Below are 23,916 nucleotides of genomic sequence, written 5' to 3'. Positions count from 1 at the left end.
TGGGTACGAGAAGTCGTTCGACCTAATCTTCCGATTCCCCAGCGAGAACGATCATGTTGAAGTTGATATCACCACTTGCTCGATCGATATATTTCTCCTGGACGACCTTGGCGACGTCCTGCGATTCAGTCGGACGTCAGTCACATACTGCGACTCCCATGCTGGACGGGACAGCTGACATACCTCGAGGAATGAGGATGAAGGTCCTCTATCAAACGGTCCTTCTCTTCCACCATCAAGCTCGACGATACGTTTCTCCCTACATATCAACATTGTCAGCTATACTGTACAGTACTGTATCTGAAGATCGAAAATCGAAGACGCCTTCACCCTTCCTCGTTGACTGCCTCGATGAAGGCGATAAAATGTGTGTCCACGTCTAGATCTGTGGGAATGGCCGATTGACCAGCTTGAGCGGCGGCAGTATGAGCGGCTTCGAAGAAATCTGTCTCGTCGAGGAGCTTCGCTCGTTCGAGAGCTATGAGTAAGTGCAAGGAGTTTTGGCCCCCAGTCAGTCCGTAGATAGGTTTCGCCATAGATGTGCCGAGTGAAGAAAAGAGAAGAGGTCCCGAATCTTTGTCGACTCACGAGCTAAAGGTATTGTCGCCGCTTTAAACTTGAGTAGTTGGGAATCGGGACCAAGAGCGTATGGACCTCGTTCGGGCAAGTTGAGCAAGGCGTGCAGGAGACCGATAGATCCGCATGCGTTGGGTATCTGGAATAGCGGAGATCATGTCAACGATCACGTCTCGACTGCCCCCAAGCTGGTCGCTCGCTGTCTTGTCATTCCTCTTCCTTGGGAGGTTTCGCTTCCCCATGCACGTTCAAGTATCATCCTTCGCATCACCGCTCAGTCCCATTAGCGGACTTGACCAACCCTCCACAGCTCATGCGTCCAGCATTCCATCATTTCTCGTTCAGCCTTCTGCTCATCTGGCCAAGGCGTCCTTGTTGACTGAAATTACCAATCCAGAAGCCGCAATACACTCGTCTCACCCCATCGCCCTTATCACAACAAGCGGAAGACCCACGTCCCACCTTGGCAGGAGAAACCACTCACAGTCTGTTTGATCCACCACACCCCATCTCCCTTCCACACACCCTCTCCTCTTTTCTCCTCCTCAACTCGCGCATCGTGCAACTCGCCTCGAGACGGAAAGAGGAGCAAGACCGCTCGATGGGGTTTGGGGATGAATGTCAGGAATTCGGGGTCGAGCGAGAAAAGGTCTTGGAACGATAAAGACGGAGGAAGACCGAGGGGTCTGGACCACTGTGGGGTAGAGGGTGGGTTGGGATCGGTGTGAGCTTATATCATTCGAGAGCAAGGGCAGTGACTGAACGAGTAGAGACTGTGATTCAGGCAGTATGGAGTGAGGAGAGCGGCTGGGGAGAAGTGACTAGGAGGTGATAAAGGTGCGGTGCACGACGAAGTATGACAAGGAGTAGCGAGCACAGACTCACTTCGTTGAAGACCTACGAAGGGTTCAGATAAATCAGCGTCCGCCATCGCAACACATACAACACCCTACCCAACCCACCTCTGGCGACGCCTCGAGCGGAACCCATTTAGACGGCATCGTGACGTATGGGCTATTGTCTATCCGCTAACAGCTCAGATGATATACTTGAGGACCGATGGACTGCTTGAGCCACGGTATGCGTGAAAGAGATGGCTGAAATTACCGTGTCGAGATATCTAGTGGAATGAGAGCAAGACACTGACCGTCTGAATTTGGGTGGACTCGTAAGTGGAGGGAGGGAGAAAATGACGTTTCAACAGGAGGACGGCAAAGTGGCACTGCTGTCTGAAGCGAAGACACAGATCCGACCCTCTTCGTCTATGTATGCGCCCGCTCATCAGTCGATCGTGCAGCAGCAGTCGACTTCAAAGACATCAAAATGGAAGCCAACCGCTCATTCAAGCACACCTCTTATCGCTCACGCGCATCTGGCCGCGGCAGCCTCTAGAAACATTCCTCGCTCGTCAACAACTCGCCGCTCTCCACTCGACAGCTTGTGATTCCTTGTACTCCGCTCACAGAAACAGCGATGCTGGTTCAGATGGCCTCAACAGCAAAAAGGGACTCGGCATCATGTACAGTTCATAACTTGGAGGGAGAGGATAACGGGAAGTGTCCCATGTCATTACGTGAAGGATTTACTATTACAATATAGAATCAAATAGTACGCTGAACGAGAAGACTGTCTAGAGCAAGCCACAGTCTCGCAGGTTGACTTGGATTATCACGTCACTGTAATCAAGTACATAAGCACATGTGTGAGCCGACAGCAAGGCGGAGCACTCACTTGATAGCCGAGATGACGAATTTCAGCGCCTTCGTATCCGTGGCATCAGTGTAGTGCTGTGCCAAGGCTAAGTTCAGTATACACGTCATTTGAGCTGACACGTAACACGTCTCACTCACCGCGTAAATCGACTTGGACGGATTCTTGTTCAAACCCACAAACTTCTCCAACAAGAACGAGCACGCCGCATCGTAGTTTGTACCGCCTCTGAAATCTGGGAAGGTATCTGATAACGGCGAGACCGGTAACTTCTCACGGAAGAGATCGATCTTGTTGAGAAAGAGGATAATGGACGTTTTGGTGAACCACCTATATATTCATCAGCCACATCACTCGATGGGATGTGTGAACGTCGGGAGATTTACCTGGAGTTGGTAACAGACTCAAACAGTGTCATGGCTTCTTGCATACGGTTGACGGTCTCATCTTCGTACAACTTTTGATCATCTGATTGGAAAATCATCAAGTTCAGTTACGACGCAATGTAGATGGTGTATTTCCGACTCACATTCGCTGATGGCGATCAGGAAGACAAGGGCGGTAACCGAGTCAAAGATGTTGAGCCATTTCCGTCTCTCAGATCGTTGTCCACCGACATCGAAGAGCTTGTAGGTCAGTTCGCCTATCTTGAAATGAGTTTCTCTGTCAATCTGCGGATCAGCATGACCGTCCGCCGGGGTCAAGGTACCACTCACGTTATGCCTGTTGTTTTGACTCGTGCTCGCAGAATATCTTGATCTGAGGGCATGAAATTGGGTTGAGCGATACGGTCAATGGCTTCGAAATAGCTACACACAGAAGATGCAGTCAGTCTGTCATTCAAAAGATCAAAATCAAGCTCACTATGGGGCCGAATCGTTCAGCTGCAATTCATTTCGTCTGTGGAACGCCAGCTGCACCCCTTCATCCCTCCACAGCCCAGCTACAGCGTCCGCCAACTTGGGAGGAAAGACATCTCCCTCAATCTGAGGTGGTGCAGCCATGATGACCTCCCATCGTAACTGATTCGACGGACTAATGGGAATTTCCATGAATTGAACTCCCTCTAACAATACCCTATATGGATTAGTAGGTCAGTCGGCAGTTGATGTATGCGGACGACTGCAAAGAAAAGGCGGAAAGTCAACCAACCTCATGGATTGTACAGTGTTGGAGTACACTATCTCTCTATAACTGTCTCTCTCCTCGATATCATACGGTCTGCGTTTTGCGTTAGCGCAAACCAGAAGGTGAATTGATAGGAAACGTACTTGTTGTAGATCAACCTCATCTGCTTGAGAACGGTCGACTTTCCCGATTCACCTGCACCCAGCAACAGCATCTTGATCTCATTTCGGAGATTGGCCCGATCTCGCTTGAGTTGCTCTTCAATCTCAGCGTTTCCTGACAGGTTCATCAACACCTCAATGAGACGTTCTGTAGTCCTCACGGTCATGAGCCCACTCACGAGCCTTGCCGGCAGCATCTTCGGTAGACTGTGTGCAGCCCATCTTGACGATATGTGGAGGGATGAACAGAAATGGTGACGGGAGATGAAGTAAAGGCGTCAAAGAAGACTATGGGAGATGAATGAGCGATGCGGCGGAGGATTGGGGAGTGAAAGATTCTCTGCGCGAAGATTCGAAGAAAGGGGGTACGGGTCAGCGATCGATATTAGACCTGTCTTGAAGAATGGTCTATGCGTCTGATTTACCCCCTCGAACACCGACGTTCGATAGGGGGGGTGGAGTGACTCCGGGCCGTCAAAGCACACACCTGCTACTCCCTCCAAAGGGACAAAGTGGAGGGTGGTGGCGGTGTTGGAGTGGTGATCGATATATCACGGTGGCTTGAGATGTATTCCTTTTGCTCCCGGAATAAATCCTCTTCCCTTTGCTAAGCGGAAGTGCTCGAGTGCACGAGCCTTTCAAATGTGTTGACTGTGTATTTTGAAGTAGACAAAAGAGGTGTGTGTTATCGATACGGACAGGTTGTCCGAGTCACTATTTCTGTGTATGGCTGTGAGATGTGAGGAAGAGTCTAGGTGAAAGTCAAATGGATGTTAAGATGAGGAAGCTAGTCGAGAGTCTTTCGGAGGGGGGGGGGGCGGGAATGCGAGGAATGGGGAATGATTGAAACGAGGTGCGATTTGAACAAGATGGAGGTCCGAGCGTGTTTCAACCCCTTTTCAAAGGAGGTCAGTCCGGTCGAGGTCGGGGAATGTGGTGGGGTCCGACCTTCCTGCCGGCTGATTGTAGGGCTCGTGGTGGTGAACCTCTTCTGGATGTGAATCAAATGTGATGTGGGGGGTTATGTTGAGTTATCGGAAGAGGTCGTGAAGCAGATTGTTTGGAGAGGAGGTTATATGGACGTAACTACAAACGAAAAGAGATGGAAATAAGCTTTTTGCTTTGACCAAGCCTCTTTCTCCTCCTTCTTGTGGTAGTAGGGACTGCCGAGGCGATTGAGTGGATATGGGGAACGAGAGCGAGGACAGTGATAGTGACTTGACCGAGTTGTTCTTGTACACTGGTGAAGCATCGCATGCATGATGAAACTTGTCGTGACAATACTGACCGTCTCACTTTCTTGGGCAGTTCCGCTCTCTGTGCTTGCTTTGCCTGATTCGGTGGGACACGGAGCAGACAAAAGCAAGAAAAGGCACTGCAAAGGAGTGGCAAAAAATGAAAAAAGGCTGAAACACAGGGTAAAGTATTGGGAACCCCACGTGGAGGAACAATAAGACTTGATATAAAAAATTCAAAGCAGGATTCATCTTGGATCCGTCTGTCGCCTTGCTGTTGGCATTGCATGCATGGGTGCGGTGGCTACGCGTCTTCTGCCGTTCCATGTCCATATATGCTGCCAGAGCTATATATACATGCAGGCATATTTTCCACGGGGCTCATGGAGGCAAGAGATGAGATGGAAGATCAACACGAAGATGCCGAGATCCATTCAGAAGTAGCTACCGTGGGAAAGCTGACGACATCTGATATTGAGACGCAATGTTCTCAAAATCGGGGGGGTGTTGTTGACATCCGCTTTGCCCTCGCAACTCATACAGGTGCTCTCGGTCAACTTCAGTTGTAGACCATCAACATCTTTCACTCCTTTCGTCCCTGATGGAGCATGACTCAGACAGAGGGGACATCACCTCCCCCTACCCAGTCTTCCTTCCCTGTCTCCTCGCCGTCATTCTGGACAGAAGCGGCAACGAATCTGATCCCCTCTCCACCACGCAAACGCCATCGAGATGATTCCAGCTCCGATTACGAGCTGGGATTTGAACTCGATGTCGATGCTCTTGATCAAGAATTGAAACCTGTCATCGAAGCAAAACGACCACGATGCACCTCGCCCGACGACAGATCCAAGACTACTCTCTCGTATCTGTCCAATCGGGCCGATCCAATCAATCAAGATGACCCTCACGCTTATTTGGCTAATGCAGAGTATGCACCCAACAGATTCGGCGATATTGGCGACTACATGCGCAAGAAGGAGATCAAGGTGCAAACGCAGAACAGAGATATTGCTCTCGCCTCCGCAGCTTCGGGTCTTCCTCAGATCTTTGCAGGACAATCGTTCTATATCAACGGAAATACACACCCGCCTATGGAAGAATTGAGGAAGATGATACTCCAACGCGGAGGTGAAGTGAGACCGGTCTTGCGGAACAAGGGCATGGTCAAGTACATCATCGCGCCGATGTTGACGCTCAGCAAATTCAAGCAGTTTCAGAACTACAAGGTGGTCAGAGAAGGTTGGATTCTGGAGAGTTGTAAGCAGGAGAAACTGCTCGATTGGTCAAGATGGAAATTGCAGATTGAGGGAGGATGGGAACAGGGCAGTAGGAAAGGGATGGAAGGATTTCTGAAGTCACAACCCATGGCTAGTCAAAGGGAAACCGCTTCGATCTCAAAAGAGGAGTTTCCACCGATCGACGATCCTTTAGTACAGCAAACAGACAAGGTAAGTCTCAAATGTCTCCATGTCAAAGTCTGCCATGAATCTGATCATTGGTTCAGCCACCCGTCACTCCTCTTAAACTTCCTGCTATCGGTCGTCGAACTCTTCTCGCACCCACGCGAGAGTCGCCAGGTCCAATCCCGATCAGTCCTAGCAAGCTCAACTCGGACACAGAAGGCACAACATCGCCCATACCTTCCAAGATACAAAAGGCCGAAGGAGCTTGGGAGTTTTATCATAACAAAAAGTCCAACGAGAACGCGGCCAAAGCTCTGAAGAATCAAGAATGGCGTCTGAAGAATACGGCAGAGAGGGGTAATGAAGGTGGTTTCATTGACGGATATTATCAGAATAGTCGGCGAGTACACGGCAGATATTGCAGTGACTCATCTTTGCTGATATCCGCCTCGCAGTCTTCACCATCTCTCAACGTGGAAAGCAGAGTTGAAAGTGCTCGTGGCGGACGCACAACGGAAGTCCGAAGAGTTATCTCTTTCCAATCCATCGACCAGTACCATTGCGCCTTTCTCGCTAGCCAACTCGATTTTACCTTCCCGACTCGCGGGGATGACTGCAACGAACGTCTCTTCGACGACTGATAAAGTGATCTTTCATGTCGACTTTGACTGTTTCTTCGTTTCGTGTGGTGTTGCCACTCGACCACATCTCAAGGGTAAGCCCACAGTGGTGTGTCATTCTCAAGCGGGCAAGGGCGCAAGTAGCACCTCAGAGATCGCGAGCTCTTCCTACGAAGCTAGGGCAAAGGGTGTCAAGAACGGGATGAGCTTGGGACGAGCGAGACAGCTGGTCGGGGACGAGTTGCAGACTATTCCGTGTGTGAAGTCGCTTGTCTCTACCATGGCCATGAGTTTAAGCTGAATCGTGTCTGTCAGGTACGAATTTGAAACGTATAAGAAGTATTCCTTAGCTTTCTACACCGTCCTTATGGGGTACGCAGATGAATTGCAAGCAGTCAGCGTGGATGAAGCCTTGATCGACGTGACCAGTGCGGTGGCTGCCAAAGCAATGTCGCCGGAATCAACTGAGGTGGCGGAGATGGATGACGAACTCGTGGACAATGAAAGGCCGATCAGGCCGCCGCGGGATCCGGCTGTCGAAGTGGCGGACCAGATACGCAATGATGTCCGGAATCTCACGGATGGGTGTGAAGGTGAGCTTGTGAGGGTATGGGATTGTCCACGAGCTTGAGCTGAATCCGTCGATCAGTGAGCATTGGTATCTCACACAATATCTTGCTCGCGAAACTCGCCACACGTCATGCAAAACCAGCCGGAGTGTACCACCTTCTCCGGCCTGCTATCCCATCCTTTCTGGGTCCCCTCGATGTCGAAGACTTCCCCTCGATTGGCTACTCGATACGATCGAAGATCGAAGATAAGTTCGGCACAACCACAGTAGATGGATTGTTAGACGTCAGCAAAGGCTCGTTCAGGGGAGTGCTTGGTCCGAAGACCGGGGAGATGCTTTGGGGATATCTGAGAGGATATGACGAAAGAAAGCTGGAAGCTGATAAAGCTAGGAAGAGTGTCAGTGCGGAAATGAATGTGAGTGTCCAGCGTGACAACAAGTGGTCGTTGGCTGATTCTTCAAACTACGCAGTACGGGATCCGTTTCCAGAATCAGGACCAAGCCGAAATATGCGTCAATGATCTCGCCGCGGAGGTATCGAAGAGGATGGTGAATCTTGGTGTGAAGGGGAGGCAAATCACTCTCAAGCTGCTGAAGAGGCATCCAGATGCGCCAATCGAGCCACCCAAAGTGAGTAGATCTGGGTCTGACCCTATCTCGCTATGTGCGCAAAGTCAGAAAGATCATTGACAGAGAACAGTTTCTTGGTCACGGTTGGTGCGAGACTTTCAACCGATCTGCTGCTATCTCTGCCAAAGGTGGCGGGGCAGGACCGACGGACGACCCAGAGATCCTTGGACAGGAGAGTGTCAAGCTTCTGAGAGCTATGCGTCTTGATCCGGTAGAGCTGCGAGGGGTCGGGATACAAGTCACCAAGCTGGACTCGGAAAAGGAGAAGAAGGAGGAGGAGAGAGAAGTGGGACAAGGCGTCTTGAGTTTTGCGAGAAAGCGAGAAACGTTCACAGCCAAAAGAAGTGAAACGCCAAAAGCTGAACCCCCACCAGAAGTCCTCCCCTCGAAGCAGCAAGTGCTGGGAAAGGAAGTACCTTCAATCGAAGGATCCGAAGCAAACGCACCAGTCATTCAAGTCGAAGAGCAAAAGGCTAGCCTTGTCAAGTCCGCCGTAGTAGACTTTCGACTTGAAGCTGAGCTTACGCCTGCTCTCGCGGTGGGCGCAGACTCAGGGCCGGATGGCATTGATCCGGACTTCCTGGCCGCTCTTCCTCCAGAGCTGCAACTTGAGGTTAGACGTGATCACGCTCAGAGCTTGGCCAAAAATCGCCACACCGCACGGGCTACATCTGAAAAGCCCAATGCTTCGACCGGACCTTCCACACGTAATACTGCTCGGGCGAACACCACATCTCCCGCCAAGTCCAAGATGAATGAGGCGGCACACATCACTCGTCAATTGCGACCCAAAACCAAGACGCAGATGAATGCTAGAGCACTCGCGGAGAGACCACTGTTCGGCGCTTGGGCAAAAGCTCAGGCACACGACCGAGATCAAGATGTGGTCGATCTCACAGCTTTGGAATCTGGACCTAGCTCGGACCGAGCAGCATGTGCAGAAAGACATGAGAAAATAGGCGGATACGAAGTGGCCGAGTTAAGGGATCTCGGTATCGATCCTGAAGTCTTCGGTGCATTGCCTGACGAAATGGGAAGCGAGATCGTCAATGAAGAACGAAGAAAAGCTCGTCAACGGCAACTCCTGCATCGACCTGGAGTTGACGGCAATCTTAGACTCAATGATCGATCACGTTCACGCGAAGTCTCAGCAATGTCAATCTCTCCTACGAAATCTTCTAGAGCAGGTTCAGCCCCGCCTGGAGCGGCGGGAGCAGGAGCAGGAATGGGCCCTCGAATCGTGATCAGCCGACCGAAACCGCCCAGTCTGATGAACTCGACAGATATAGAAGATGTCACAGATACGATTGAGAAATGGATTGAGTCGAGAAAGGGGAAAGGTCCAGCAGGAAGAGATGCGGGTAAAGTGATGACGTATTTGAAGAGATGTGTAGGAATACATAAGAGTGGTTGTGGTTTGGGCGGCGTCGAGAGAGCTGTGGAAGTGTTGAAGTGGATGAGAGTGTTGTTGGGAGAGCGATGGGCGGATCAGGAGGAGGTTATGGGCGATGATGATGATGAATTGGAGGAGGATGTGAAGACAAAAGCTGGAAGGGAATGGTGGATCGTCTGGAGAGGGTTCAGGGATCAGATTGACAAGATTTGCGAAGAGAGATTAGGTGCCGGGTTGAGGATTTGAGAGCCACTGTAGCTCTAGATTGTATCGTTATAACACTGCTTGTATCAATACATGTAACGGGTGCTTTCGGCATGTAACGCTGAGCTGGTTTATCCAAGCGACTCGAAGCTTTCTATCCATCAAGTGTAGGTCTTGGAGATATGCAGAAGACAAGTGATGAGATTTCGGATAACTTACTTTTTTAGGTGGACAACCTCCACTTCGAAGATCGAGATTTGATCAGTCGCTCTTCTCAACGTCATCCTCAAGAACGAAATCATCTCGTTCCTCACAAGTACAGCCTGACTCGCTGGCTGTACGATGAGAGACGACTGATCGACGATGCTAAGAGCACTAGACCTGCTAGGCAGATACTATCTCCATTCGCACCTTATTCGAGATCCGACAAACTCGAGCTCCTCTTCTTCAAGTTTTTCAAATACAGGATCGAGCGATTTTATTCTGGCTAGTATCTCGAAATCCCCAAGCGTCAACGCACGTCCACCTTCGGGCTTACACGTTGACACAGCTTGCCTGAGCGAGGATGAGAACTCTGACAGTGGGTCCGACAACGACCCTATCCGTGTACGGTCGATTGGGCAGTCCGGATCGACTTCGATATCTTCAGATCGTGGAGTAGTCGTCTCGCCGTATTTCGCGTTGAAGACCAGAAAGATGAGCAAGAGATGCTCAAGACGTGCGAATGATACAGAAGGCGAAAATAAGGAGACAGATGCGGTTTTGGAGAAGGAGGCAAGTATGAACGATAGCTCATCAAATGGAGAAGCGGTGCAGTCCCGTGGGAAGCGGAGTGATCTTACTGTTGGCCAAGCTGGTCCGAGTAGTCCGCCAATAACTCCCTTGTCGAAGCGAACTAGCCGGAAAGCAAGTGCACAACATGCCTTGTCCACACCCGAAAGTCTGCCGCGTCCGACCAAGACCAGAAGAAGAATGATAACGAAACGGAAGCGAAAAAGATCGCTCGGAGATGACAATGTAGGGGAACAACCGAATGGTGAAAGGGTCGATCATAGTGTATACGAAGGTGAAGTGACTACCGAAGAACGCATACCATCGCTGCGAAAGGGACGACGGAAAGAGCTCGTGGTGGAGATACCTACTTCAGTGGGAACGGTTCATGGAAATGAAGAGAAGGGAGAGAAGGTGGTGACGAGGGATGAGAAGGGGATCGTGGAGCCTGTTGGAAAGATACATTTGATCCAAGGTATGTCGGAATCGGAAGCATCATGATTTAGTCATTGCTCGTTGTCCACACCTCGGAAAGTCTGCCCTAAATCCTATTGCTGCTGCATCAACCTGTCATGGACTACAGTGTCTGCTCAAGTTGGGATCTATTATGAAGTGTCACCAGCTATGTCTGAAGCCTTACACACTTGAGCTGATCCAAATCATCTTCCATGTAGAGAGACTACGACACGATCCATGGAAGATCCTGGTTGCTACGAGTCTGTTGAACGTGACGAGCGGGAAACAGGCTCGACCTGTTTTGGCGGTCTTATTGAAACGATGGCCTACTCCTCAGATCATGGCAGAAGGTGAGTCAGAAGCGATCTGAAATGGTCTAGTGCAACCAACAAGTGTCGTTCTATCCCCCTTCGCCCTGCTTGCCCTGGACACCTCTTGATTCTCTTGCTCCCTCGCATAGTCCCCTATATGCGTGCTCCCAAGAATGATGCGAATATCGAAACTATCACCTACCGATCATGTTCCCCGCGGCAGACTGCTGATCCGTCCCTTTATCTAATCTAGCCAGCATCACCGATCTTTCTCAGCTTCTCTACCCATTGGGACTATACAACCAACGAGCCTCGTCTCTCGTCCGATTCTCGCGACAATATCTCGATCTTGGCTGGCCACTAATCACGCCTACGCTTTTCATGGACGGGTTCCCCCCGTTACCCGCAGAACTGGACGTGAAGGTATTTCACGGTGCCGGCGTATATGCGTCGGACAGTTTCAGGATCTTCAGTCCTCTCTTGCCGGGGAAAGGAGGACCTGAATATGAAGGCAAGTGGTTAAGCAAACGATCAAGAGCTCTAGAGAGGATCACTGCGAATAGTAAGGTCGGAAATGATGATCTTGGAGAGGGGGACGGGGAAGCGGAAGATTTGGGCGTGGAGCAAGTGGCAGAGTGGATGAGCGATGATGACTTGGATGATGATGATGAGAAAGGAGGAGAAGAAGAGGAATGGAGAACGGTGAGACCAAAAGGTATGTCCTCAGCCCTAGGTTTCTCCCTTGGCCTCCTGTTCAATGAAGTCGGTGTGGTCTGGCCGGATTGAGCTGATGATGATTGCGTAGATAAAGAATTGAGACGGTATCTTGTGAGTTATTTGCCTTTACCGTGTACGAAACGACAGTATAATCGGAGGATCTGACAGACTGACAAATTTCGCCCATTGGCCAGATTTGGAGATGGGGCATAGAAGGGATTGTCTATGATATAACTACAGGACCAAAGATCGTTCAAGAGCGTGATCAGAGACGATTAAGAGTTTTGACGGACGAATCTTGATCTCTCCCTGGTAACCCCATAGTCCAGAGAGAGATCGCGTGTCAAGGCCAGGAGGGAGAATCATTCATTGGTCGATAGGTCGATTGATATCTATGCCATAGCCTCGTAGATCAGACAGGATACATGGGATGCGGATGATCGGATGCATGGGTATACAGTATGTAATGGTACGGAATGACTAGTAATGAAATGATGATGCTATATTTATGAACGGCCTCGAATGGCTTGTCTTATCAAGGCTGATACACTTTTGAGGTAGGAACACACTACATATGGAGGGAGGATCGATGGGGTGACTCCACAAGACAAAACAACACGACACAGACACGCGACACGAAACAGACTGTTTTTTTACACCGCTCGAAGAAGGTTTGATGGACTGCGATACCGAAGGATCAATTCTCAGTCGACAAACCGAAACATATTCCGAACATCTTTAACAGCTTATCCCTCATGACTTCGTCATCTTCCTCGTTATTTGCCGGCGTATAAGCGGGTGACGGCGAGGGAGGGTAGTGATTCTTCTGGGCGGTGATGGCATTGGAAAGAGTCGTTATGGCTCCTGTAGGATAGGACATCCGAGACGTGGCAAAAGCAGGTTCGGTGGACGGGATCAAGTGGGAACAATCAAGGAGTTGCTTGTCAGTAACCATATACAGAAGGTGAAAAGACTGACCTGATGCAACGTCTGAAAATAAATTTAGGATTTGATAAGCTTTCATACAGCTTTGGTGATCCAGCTCGCTCACGGAACAAATCCCAATAGGCCGGACTCTGCTTTCCAGTCAACTTGCTCATGATCGAGAGCAAGGCGTGGTATGGTCCATGACGAGACTTGACAAATCTTGCCGCTCCATTAGGTATAGGAGAGGTCGCAGCTTGACACAATCCCAGCAGAGTGTGTAGCTCCTGAGATGAACGAGGACGCAGCTGTAATCCACGATTCCCTTTAGTTTCGCAACCTCCCGAACAAGTGGCGCACCTACTTCGGCGATCAGCTCCTCGTGCGAGACCAGAGTGATTGTTACAGGCCGCTTGCGACCACCCGTGAGTGGTCCACCGGGCATGAAAGTGTTGTTACGAGTCTTGAGGATCAGCTGAGCAGCTTCACGGGATCTCGCTTCGATATACTAGCCCCAGGCTCAACAAGTCGCTCCAGAGACAAATCATTGGAATGTCAGAACTTACGAGGTAATCCTTTGTCCTGCCATCAAAGCGGTCCAGTAGTACATGGACAGCTTGGGGTACATGTTTGGATAGCGAATTTGAGGGCAGGAACTGCTCTACTACGGCGGGTGTCAGGTCCTGTTGAAGCTAACATCAGCTAGCTTATCACCTGTAGCATGCTGCACGGCTCAGCTGACCCAAGCAATGTTGTCAATCCTCATTACCACCGAACCACCCTCCACCTTCTTAGCAGTGGGGCTAGGATAAGGGATGGGTGATCTCCCGTCGTTGTTGATGAAAAAGTGTTTGGGTGAAAGGGATTCAGACGCGGGCACAAGGAGCTGGAAAGTGAGAACCGTCTTGAAGCACTTGGGACACTTGGAGTGACCTCCAGTGACCGAGACAGCTGAGAGACTTGAAGAAAAACATGAAGAGCAGGTCAAGTCCTAAAACAGACAAATTAGTGACTGCACCGAGTGGACCAAAATACTCACACCGCAAGGAACCATCCTCTTCCCGGTGTCCATCCTGTCACTTCGCCCGCACGCGGCACATCGCCATTCCGCTTCCAGCGCGTTTGTCATCTTGGGCATCTCTCCTTCTTCATCTTCCCTGAAGACCTTAAGGTTCGTTTTCAGTACGAGAAGCCGACTGGAATCCCTCACATCATCCTGGTTTCGAGATTCGTCCTCATCGTACTGGGAGACGGAGGATCTCTGAGAGTCTATGGCGGGAAGGTCTGGAGACTTGCTGGCCCTGGGTAGCCTCACGGGAGAGTGAGGAGGCGTAGACAGAGTCAGACGGATGGAGGGTGGATTAAGCGCGTTAGTCTGCAAAGGTAGTGTCATGTCAGCTGAGCTATCGTGGTAATTGAGAGGTCTTTCGCTCACAATGTCCTGCACGGTGACTGACATAGGCCTATGCGCTTGTGAATTGGTCGGAGTGATGATCATCGGACCGATCTTATCCGAACGATCAGACCAGCTTGTACCTGTCCATTGACTGTCCCCATCAGTTTGAATCCAATCTTCAAGCTCTTCGATTGGAGCTGAGTATTCAACCCAATCGATCTCTCCGTGTGTCAACGACGAGGGCGACAGGTCTTTGCCTTGTATCGAAGCCCCAGTAGTCGGCGAAGGAGGACATTTGTATACAGCGGATAGTTGTTGAGCCGAGTGGCGCCCAGTGAGCTTTAAAGGGGATTCAGTACGAAGACGAGCTGTCTTGGCTGTCCCTGAACTGCCTTCTGAGCTCGATAATTCCATGTATCGAGGTGGATCGGGTCCAAGGATGACGAATCGCTCTTCCATTGTCTCTTGTACCATCTACTTATGCTATCAGCACATCGCTTTCCGGTAAATTAGTACGAGATCCAGTGTGACAAGCGGACTAGAGGATTTTCATGTCAGAGAGGAAGGGGTAAGCACCTCTGGGGGAAGTTTTGAGTCCTGTTTGTCTTCAGACTCGGGCATCGTGTCTAGTGTAATGGATGGGGACGAAGGAGGATGGAATGGCGAGCCTTTCTTGAGGATGATGTTAGATATCTTGACACGAATGGGAATAGCCTTCGCCGGGTTGGAGGGGGGAGAGGAAGGTGAGATCTCCATTGTCTTGTACAACCTAGAACAGAGCCGCGTGCTCTTGCTGTGGTGAAGGTGGTGTGGAGGCTGAATGTATCTTATGTTGCAAGCTCAATCTGCAACCACTACCTTGAAGTCGAGGAGCTTGAATGAGTCAGGTAGAAGAAAGAAAGAAAGAACGAAAGGAGGAGATCAAGATTAGACGTTTGATGTCTAGTTTCCGAGGTGGACGATCCGGGTGGAGGTCAACCGAGGATTAATCACGTGACCCCTCTCTGTCTACGCACCTTCCGCCACCGTACGGATGATTGAGACCCATGCGGTACTCTGTCTCGACATGAACTTGTGCTGACATCTCTCTTCTCTTCCATGCTTTGACTGCTGTTCTTCCATATCACATCGCTAATACCTCTGGACGCATACAACCCCCCTGTTACATACACACAGAATGGCTGCCGACCCAAAGTTCCTCTCTTACGTCGATGAGCACCAGGCCGACTACATCAAGCGATTGTCAAAGGCCGTTTCCATCGCTTCGTGAGTCTGCTTTAGTATACCGGTTCATGGACGATAGACGAGAAACTGAACGACTACTTTCACTGACGCCTCGTTCTTCCTCCAAAGTGTCTCTGGAAACTTGAGGTGGGCTTCATTCCAAGTCAAGCCCGTTGCGATCAAGAATCTATCGCTTACCACCGATATTCACATACACAGCTACGTCAAGGATGTCGAAGCCATGGGCGACTTCCTGATGGAACAACTTGCCAACCTCGGTGTCACTGCTGAGAAGCGACAGATTGGTACCCACATTCTTGAAGGCAAGGAAGTCGACCTTCCTCCTGTCATCATCGGTCAGATCGGTAATGACCCAAAGAAGGTGAGTGACTCTCCCAGTCACGGAGTGGCAGTTGCGGTATGGGCTCCTTTCAGGTGGAGTTCGTCCAGGCGAAGGCAGGAGATGATGTGCTGATTATTCGGAATGACGTGATTCTTGCAGAAAACCCTTCTCATCTACGGTCACTACGACGTCCAGCCTGCTTTGAAGGAAGACGGCTGGCTTTACCCTCCTTTCGAATTGACTCCTGACCCTAGCGGTAGTGGAAGATTGTACGGTCGAGGATCAACTGATGACAAGGGTCCCGTCATGGGATGGTTGAACGTCCTGGAAGCTCACAAGAATCTTGGCCTTGAGCTACCTGTAAGTGAAATGGAATGACAATTTGTGACTATACTCACCATTTACCTGATCAGGTCAACCTCAAGATGTGTTTCGAGGGTATGGAGGAGAACGGGTCAACGAACCTCGACAAATTCATCGAGTCGGAGAAGGACAAGTTCTTTGCTGGCGCCGACTGCATGTGTATCTCAGGTCAGTTACGTCAGATGTAGCAAGCAGAGAGCTGATGAATCGTCGACACAGACAACTACTGGCTCGACACCAAGACTCCATGTCTCACCTACGGTCTTCGTGGTATCAACTACTACGAGATCAAAATCTCAGGTCCCGATAGAGATCTCCACTCTGGTGTCTTCGGCGGTACAGTCCACGAGCCCATGACTGATCTCATCTCCATCAGTGCGCTTTCCACTTGCTGTGACAAGGGCGTAGACTGACAGCTTCTTTCAATAGTGTCCAAGCTTGTAACTCCCGCTGGGGAGATCCTCATCCCCGGCATCAAGGAGTTGATCGCCCCTGTCACCAATGATGAGAGAGCCAAATTCGAGGCTATCCACTTCGAGATGTCAGATATCCACGCCGCCGTCGGTGGAGATGTCACTCTCTCGGAAGACACCGTCACCACCGTAAGTAGAAGAGACAGAGGACGGGGCCAGGTCGCTGACGCTTCGGGATAGCTCATGGGCCGAATGCGTAGGTTCAGACATCACCACGAGGGACGTTATACTTATGAGATCATGTAGGAAACCCAAGTCTGTCATTGCACGGTATCGAGGGTGCCTTTTGTGAGTTGATTCCGCACACACAATGCACCACGCTAACGAACACGCAGCTGCTCCTGGAAGCAAGACTGTCATCCCCTGTTCCGTTAAGGGTAAGTCAATTGGACAAATCATAGATGCCTATAACTTACTCTGACTCTAGGCAAATTCTCCATTCGTCTTGTACCCAACCTCACCATCAAGAGTGTCACCGATTACGTTGTCAAATTCGTTCAAGACGAGTTTGCCAAGCTTGGATCAAAGAACAAGGTGGACGTGTATTTGACACATGGAGGCGAGCCCTGGATCGTGAGCTGAAATCCAATAAGGTCCTGATCAAGCGAAAAGCTGATGAGTGTCTTCTGGCTACAGGCTGACCCCAACGTCAGTGACGATTACTCCTGAGGACGCACGCTTACTGATAATTTTCGACAGCACTACTCTTACCGAGCAGCTCACAAGGCCACTGAGAGCGTCTACGGTCAAGCACCTGATTATACCCGAGAGGGAGGTGAGTCGCCCAGAGCATCCTCGCCGAGCTGTTAATTGACGTTCCATACAGGTTCCATTCCTGTCACCCTTGACTTCGCTAACATCCTCGGCCTGAACGTTCTTCTTCTTCCTGTTGGCCGAGGTGACGATGGTGAGTTGTGTCATCAAGCAGCCAATGATCGGGCTAACTCTAGCTGAAGGTGCTCACTCCACGAACGAGAAAATCGACACGGACAATTACATCAGGGTGAGCTAAAAGCTGCTTCGCCGAGCTGTTGTGTGCTAAATATCAATCGCAGGGTACCAAACTGCTCGGTACATACATGTACGAGCTTGCCGCCACAAAGGAGTGATTATGCAACTTCGCAGAAGCGGTCAGACGAGAATATGCAATACACACATTTCGAATGCAGATAGCATGCTTTCATGAGCAGGTTTATGTACTCTATAGAACTAACTTAACCAAATCCAGCCAGATCTAACGCGCTGATGTATTGTGAAGTTGGTTGGATGTCTTCGTCCTCGTCCTCGTCATCCTCGTCATCTTCGTACTCGTCCTCGTCATCTTCGTAATCATCTTCGTCTATCTCGTCTTCATTATCGAGGAAGTCGTCCGTGGTTGTGCCCGGACTGACTGAGCCCTCCTCTCCGGTATAGTCTGATGAGGAAATGGTTGGCTCCCGACTGAATTTAACCGGACTGGAAGAGCTCGTCGTGGATGGCGCTCCAACTGTATCCGCCCGATCTCTCTCACTGCTGCATGTTGGTACCCCAGGCGTAGCGGGGACTGCTTGGGCTTGCAGACGCGTTTGATTTCGCTCGTGATCCCCGTGGAAGCTGACCTGTCTCCCTAATCTGTTGGAAGCCATATCGCTCGTTTTGACCTCCTTCTCCTTATCCCTCGCACTAATGTTGGTTCGTTCTCTTTCTCGGTCCTTCTCTTCCTCTGAACTGATGCCAATGAGTACATTTGCCATGCCCGTCAATCCCGTAGATATCATAGTCGGCGCTGAAACAAGTATACTCGCAGAGCCAATCTCCTCTCCTGTTCCTCGCGGAGCGAACGAAGGTGAAGAGGGAGGTATTCTGTCCCTTCGTGAAGGGGTTCGCGAGAGGGGATTAGGTTGTTGATGGTGTGTCGGTGACAAGATTGGCGAACTCGCAGCAGGTGGTGTAGGCAGTGCAGGGAATGTCAATCGCATCGTTGGATGTTTTCGAGAAGATAACGGATGAGGGAAAGGTAGGAGCGAAGGCGGTGGACCGGATAACGAACGATCGCGAGTCGATGTGCTGGATGTCGGGAGCGGCGGAAGTAGTCGAGAAGCAGGGAGGATGGGCCACAACCAGGGTGGATGAGGTGGTGGGGGAAGAACGAAAGGTGGATCAGAATTCGTAGATGACGAAGGAGGAGAGAGATAGGATGATACGAATGAGACTAGAGGAAGATCTTCATGGTCTGGCTCGAAACTGGGTTGTGAATCAGTATCACTGCCAGCATTATTTTCTCTGGATCAGACGATCGCAGAAACACCATGCTACATAGAACGAACACATGACGATTTGAATATTACAACTCACCGACAGATCTCGTCGATGATGCTGTCCATGTGCCATCCCTGTAGCTTTCGCAAGCAAGCTACCAGCAGAGTCGTATGTGATATCCCATCCACGTCCGCGATGTACACCGGGTAATTCGTGGGGTTCAGTACTATCTGTAGCACACTATCAGATCCCAGCTCGACTCGCGGGACATCGTTTGAGAGCATTGCTCACCTTGAGAACCTCCCCGACTTCATTCCTACCCATGCCCAACTTCTCCTCCTCCATCTCCTCCGCTTTGAACCATTTCACATCTACCCCTCTCTTGGTGGCCCAGACATTTAACGGATCTTCGTCCTTCAACGCTTTCTTCTTCAACACGACAAGAGTCTTCAGTCGTAACCGTTTCACGAAAGACAGATTCCGTTGCGCAGGGAGTGAACCTCGATATAGTGTTTCCGGCTCATCAGAGGTGGAGGTAGGGAGAGATGGGGAAGCGACAATGGAGAAATGGTAAGGAGGAGTTAGCATCGCCCCCTCCGTCCTCTTCAAGACATCGAACCAAGTTTGACCAACACCTGGAATGCAGTCAGCATGTGATTCGGACGACCGACAGGATGGATAGAGAGAGGGCTGGTTGATGTTGTACGAGTCAGTCTGGATGACGAGCAAAGAGAGGGAGATATGGGAATGAGGGGATGGGGTTACGTTTCGAGGGTAACGTCATGTTGTCACCTTTTCCTTTTTTGTTTTCTTCCATTTCCCGTCCATTCAAACCCTCTGTTCGTTTACACAACATCAACATTCATTCCTTTACATCCTCACATCTGGCATCCTCACATCTGGCATCCTTGTCCTCGCAATCCTACCATCCCGCTCATAGACATCTTCTGGAATCCTCACAGAGTCTTTCTGCACTCGTGATCGACTCACTCGTCTTATAGTCGATACCTCCCACTGTCATTACCGGCAAACACTCTTTTCTTGGCGTAAACATTCCTCCTCCGTCTTTTAGAGGCGACTAACCGGTCCCTTCAGTCTTCCTTCCTGCCACACATCGTCCTCTCCGAGCCGTCACCATGCCACGACCAACGTTCATGCAGTCGGTTCTTCGCAAGCCGACTCGCTCATATGCTGATCCATACGCTACATCACCATGGGCAGATCATCGGGACGGAGACGACGATGATGGTTCTTCCTACCCCTCCTCTCGGTATACGAGTCGGGAAGAGAACGGTGTTCATCTAGGATTCCAGAGGGAAGAAAGACAAGTACATGGGTTTGGAGAAGCTGGACCCAGTCGACCGAGACCTCGAGGTCCAAGTTCGACCATGTCAGCTTCTGCAATGAGCGATGGACATACTGCTATCTCGATGGGAACCAGATTTCCGAGACCTGCTAGAAAAGTTACTAGCAATGTGGAACTAAGAAACGGCACATTGGGTCCTCAATTGCCAGCTGGTTCCACATTAGGGACGACCAGAAGAAAGAAAGACAGTCTACCAATTCATCATGAGGATGGGACAACTGCCGCTGTGGTCAGGAAGAAGAAGAAGCCTCGGTCTGTGATGAACGACAATGCTAGCTCGATACTATCTTCACCCACCTCGACAGTGTCACGCACAGCACCGCCGCCCATTCATTCGCGGCATAGTGAGACATCTTCCTCATCAGCATCGTCCCCTGTGCCGCCTCTATCCCCCGTCGCGCCCATACAACATAAATCAGTGCCATCGTCTGAAGGAAAACCTGTCCGACCGACAATAATGATCACCAAAGATCCTCTCGCTGTGGCGACTCCGACTAGCTCCGGGGTGTCGAGCTTTAACCTTTCAACGATGGCGATACCTCCGATCCGTATAGCCGCTGTACCACCACCATCACCACTACCCAGCCAGCGGAGGTTGTCAACAACATTAGCAAACGGAGAAACAGACGACGAAGATGAGGTATTCTACACTCCTCGTTCATCTTTGGACTGGAACGAAACAACTCCGACCGACGATCCTATAACACCGAAACCCGTACCACAACTTATAGCTGCTCCACCCTCCTTCAATTTCCTTCCTCCCACACCTGCGCCGCTACCTGATCCAGCAACCTCTCCATTCCATTCAGAACCTACATCGTCAGCTTCTTCTTCCCTGCATCCGGACCAGTTCCTGTCGCGGCAGCCATCTGATAGTTCTCCCTTATCGACCGAAGTCCTCCGCAACGGAGACTTGCATCAACCAGAAGACGACGTACAGAGTGCTTCGGGTCAAGCGGGTTCCGATGATGATGTCGAAGAATCCGAAAAAGAGAAGGACTCGAGACGTAGTCGGCAACTGAGTGGAACCTATTCTAGACCCCAAAGTCGAGCTTGGTCTCAGCCACCCTCCTTGGCCGGGAGATCAGCGGGGCAATCAGCGTCGGCAGATGGTCGCAGACCTCTGTCTCGACAATCAACGACCCGTACCAAGGTACGAAACTCGTTCGACGATTTCGTTGTGCACCAAAGACCTTCAAGACCCACATCTGAAGCCTCATTCGGCTCAGCTCCAGTATTGGAGGGAAGTATGCGAGGTAGTGTGAGCGGTTACGGAAAGGGCGGATGGGCAGCTGCAGCAGCTTCGTCCCGATCTGGGACAAGCACACCGATCACAATGTTCATGCCTGCTGGCGGAGATGGTTGGACAAACTTTCAACAGGCTCCAGTCCGACAGTCCCGGTTCACGCCTCTCCCTGCCGCTTCGCAAGCGCCCACTTTTGATAAGTTACTGAACGGTTCTCGGCCTGAGCTTGATGGAGTCAGTATACAGGGAAGTCGAAATGGTCTTCGGCCACCCAGTCGTGAATCGTCGCCTAGCGAATATTCACAACTATCCGATGGACCCATACCGAGTCGCTCTTACGTCAAGAAAGACTACTCGAGCGAAGCTAGTCAGAGCAGTCGATTGAGTGGCGATCGTGAGCACGAAGCCGATTCACGGTCTTCGCCAAGTTACGATCCTGCGCCTTCGCTACCCGTTGCGCCTGGGAGTTTAGCCTTCCCTGTTGCTCGGGTCGGCTCCGTACGCAACGACAACCCGATCTCCATGAGTAGACCAACCTCACGAGCCACGTCTCGGCCAACCTCTCCTCGCCCTATGTCGCCGATATCGTACTATTCCAGACCCTCATCCCCAAATCCCGCAAAACCCAGCTCTCGGCCAGGGTTTGATGCGCCTTCCTTCCTGAACCCCGATATCCTGACTATCCTGCCGGAGATGACTGCACAAGACTCAGAGAAAACCTACCTTCCAGCGCCTTCTGAATCCGGTCGAACTAGACGAACCTCTACGAAGGAAGGTTTTGCCTCCCGGAGGTCCAGCATGTTTCGAGCGAGGAGCGAAGTAGGATCGGCAGGCCAAATCGATGACGACGATGAGTTAGCAGAGCTGCCGCCCAAAAGGTCGCGATCCGTCATGGGCTTCAGGAAAGACAACAGAGACGACGAGAAGGGCGCATTATCACGATGGGAAGGAAGCAGTCATGGCGATGGAGTTCTACTTGAGTCTCATGGACGAGATCAGGAAGGGCATGGCGGCTATACGTGAGTCAATAGGCCGCTGTATCTCTCTGAATAGCTGCTTATGAGTGATAACAGTAATCTCGTTTTACCGATCGGTGCGTTCAAACCTGTGAACCCAGCCAAGACGGCAGCCGCACTCGACAATCGTATACTGGGTATCCCTCACGCCACAATGGCATCGATCACTCTGAGCACCACGTTTCACCGTAATAGTTCAGCTACACCAGCTCATCTCCGAGACCAACTTCCTCCGCTCGTCGACTTCACGTCGCACTTAAAGCCGCCGACCAAGGTGAATAATCACCAGTTGCTGGTGCATGTATATGCAGTGGCGGTCGATCAAGTGGACATCAAAACGTTGGAGGAAAAGGGGCGCGGTGATGTGGGGAAGTGGGTACCTGGGAGAAGTTTCGTCGGCAGGGCTTTAGTTGTCGGTGGAGACGAGAAGGAGGTCGTGAGAGGGGATATTGTCATGGGTATCCTCGATGTGAGAAAAGTGAGTTGACCAGCAATGCGTTACCCCTTGCTAACATCCCCCTAGAGTGGCGCGTTGTCTGAGTACATCATCGTTGACCGAAGACGCATATCTCGAGCCCCGTTTCCTACTCAGCTATCCCTCGAGCAGCTCTCCGTCCTGCCCCTCCAAGGAATCTCTGCAGCTCGTGCTATCCGGTCGCACACAACTCGTCACTCTCGCGCGCTCATCATGAATGCTCATACCGGTATTGCCGCATTGGTCTGTCAGGAAATGTCTCGAGCAGGAGTCAATGTTACAGCTGTCATTCCTGGTGGCGACGACTCGCATGATGCGCACAGACAATGCTTAGCCAACGGAGCAAAGGGAGTGTTGATGGGATCGCCGGCGGCCGTCATGATTAACATGGAAGAATCAGGCTGGGATTTCGTCTTTGATGATAAAGGTGGTCAGAGGGTATACGATACTGCCAGAAGGATGCTGAAAGATGGTGGCAAGTGAGTGTCACGGGAATAGAATTGGCGTGTATACTGTAGCCGTAGGAACTAACTTGTCTTACTTTTCTTCTTTGCAGACTTGTGTCGACTCAAAGTCCAGAATCGACCAGTTTCACATCGCCTCCTCCAGGATTGACATCGCGACCTTCCGGGATGAAGACTCTTCGAGCAGCTTTTGGATCGCGAAGGAAAGAATCGAAATTTATCTCATTTGAGTATCTGCCCCCAGTTGCATCAGGCGAACCCGAAGTAGACTCCTCAGGTATGGACTATAGAGATGTCATGGAAGAACCTTGTATGGCGATCTTTAGACCGGTGGTAGATGTGGTCATCCCGTTTGAGAAAGGGGCGGAAGCGTTCGGTCGGGGCGGTGGTCACGGTGAAGGAGACTATCAAAACATAGAGAGGGCCGAGGGAAAGGTCAAGGTTGTCCGAGTGATCAATTAATGTAACGAGGTATTTGGACTTTGAACGGTATCTTTTA

The 23,916-nt window shown here is 50.8% G+C and overlaps 8 protein-coding genes across 8 annotated transcripts; 4 read left to right on the top strand and 4 right to left on the bottom strand.

Annotated features, from left to right (window-relative positions):
- Nucleotides 1-22: 22 nt before the first annotated feature.
- On the bottom strand, nt 23-1,577 carry IAR55_001649 (uncharacterized protein; the record flags this gene model as incomplete). The annotated part of the gene is made up of 6 exons (XM_066944774.1): nt 23-118; nt 184-259; nt 331-478; nt 589-715; nt 1,061-1,270; nt 1,539-1,577. The coding sequence occupies 6 exons, from the start codon at nt 1,575-1,577 to the stop codon at nt 23-25; spliced, it is 696 nt and encodes a 231-aa protein (XP_066804697.1).
- A 629-nt stretch (nt 1,578-2,206) lies between these two features.
- Nucleotides 2,207-3,797, bottom strand: IAR55_001648 (uncharacterized protein; the record flags this gene model as incomplete). Its single annotated transcript, XM_066944773.1, has 10 exons — nt 2,207-2,252; nt 2,308-2,363; nt 2,427-2,616; nt 2,673-2,754; nt 2,816-2,949; nt 3,003-3,095; nt 3,151-3,363; nt 3,439-3,507; nt 3,558-3,690; nt 3,755-3,797. 10 exons carry the CDS (start codon nt 3,795-3,797, stop codon nt 2,207-2,209), a joined length of 1,059 nt encoding a protein of 352 aa, XP_066804696.1.
- A 1,621-nt stretch (nt 3,798-5,418) lies between these two features.
- Nucleotides 5,419-9,676, top strand: IAR55_001647 (uncharacterized protein; the record flags this gene model as incomplete). Its single annotated transcript, XM_066944772.1, has 7 exons — nt 5,419-6,261; nt 6,318-6,616; nt 6,672-7,091; nt 7,152-7,429; nt 7,486-7,823; nt 7,879-8,037; nt 8,108-9,676. The coding sequence occupies 7 exons, from the start codon at nt 5,419-5,421 to the stop codon at nt 9,674-9,676; spliced, it is 3,906 nt and encodes a 1,301-aa protein (XP_066804695.1).
- A 321-nt stretch (nt 9,677-9,997) lies between these two features.
- On the top strand, nt 9,998-12,191 carry IAR55_001646 (uncharacterized protein; the record flags this gene model as incomplete). Its single annotated transcript, XM_066944771.1, has 5 exons — nt 9,998-10,880; nt 11,080-11,211; nt 11,426-11,887; nt 11,978-12,000; nt 12,084-12,191. The coding sequence occupies 5 exons, from the start codon at nt 9,998-10,000 to the stop codon at nt 12,189-12,191; spliced, it is 1,608 nt and encodes a 535-aa protein (XP_066804694.1).
- Nucleotides 12,192-12,586: 395 nt separating this feature from the next.
- Nucleotides 12,587-14,965, bottom strand: IAR55_001645 (uncharacterized protein; the record flags this gene model as incomplete). The annotated part of the gene is made up of 8 exons (XM_066944770.1): nt 12,587-12,879; nt 12,941-13,121; nt 13,178-13,321; nt 13,380-13,496; nt 13,556-13,804; nt 13,853-14,188; nt 14,249-14,683; nt 14,786-14,965. The coding sequence occupies 8 exons, from the start codon at nt 14,963-14,965 to the stop codon at nt 12,587-12,589; spliced, it is 1,935 nt and encodes a 644-aa protein (XP_066804693.1).
- Nucleotides 14,966-15,386: 421 nt separating this feature from the next.
- On the top strand, nt 15,387-17,721 carry IAR55_001644 (uncharacterized protein; the record flags this gene model as incomplete). The annotated part of the gene is made up of 15 exons (XM_066944769.1): nt 15,387-15,475; nt 15,563-15,815; nt 15,936-16,136; nt 16,190-16,307; nt 16,359-16,514; nt 16,569-16,741; nt 16,793-16,808; nt 16,859-16,900; nt 16,948-16,989; nt 17,040-17,185; nt 17,249-17,260; nt 17,312-17,387; nt 17,439-17,519; nt 17,569-17,615; nt 17,668-17,721. The coding sequence occupies 15 exons, from the start codon at nt 15,387-15,389 to the stop codon at nt 17,719-17,721; spliced, it is 1,506 nt and encodes a 501-aa protein (XP_066804692.1).
- A 105-nt stretch (nt 17,722-17,826) lies between these two features.
- On the bottom strand, nt 17,827-19,438 carry IAR55_001643 (uncharacterized protein; the record flags this gene model as incomplete). Its single annotated transcript, XM_066944768.1, has 3 exons — nt 17,827-18,835; nt 18,947-19,080; nt 19,142-19,438. The coding sequence occupies 3 exons, from the start codon at nt 19,436-19,438 to the stop codon at nt 17,827-17,829; spliced, it is 1,440 nt and encodes a 479-aa protein (XP_066804691.1).
- A 548-nt stretch (nt 19,439-19,986) lies between these two features.
- On the top strand, nt 19,987-23,879 carry IAR55_001642 (uncharacterized protein; the record flags this gene model as incomplete). The annotated part of the gene is made up of 4 exons (XM_066944767.1): nt 19,987-22,481; nt 22,536-22,956; nt 23,002-23,432; nt 23,510-23,879. The coding sequence occupies 4 exons, from the start codon at nt 19,987-19,989 to the stop codon at nt 23,877-23,879; spliced, it is 3,717 nt and encodes a 1,238-aa protein (XP_066804690.1).
- Nucleotides 23,880-23,916: the final 37 nt, after the last annotated feature.

Source organism: Kwoniella newhampshirensis, chromosome 3 (assembly GCF_039105145.1).
Source record: "Kwoniella newhampshirensis strain CBS 13917 chromosome 3, whole genome shotgun sequence".
NCBI classification, from domain to species: Eukaryota; Fungi; Basidiomycota; class Tremellomycetes; order Tremellales; family Cryptococcaceae; genus Kwoniella; species Kwoniella newhampshirensis.
Note: the sequence above shows the minus strand (reverse complement) of the source record. Positions and strands in the feature narration are given on the sequence as shown.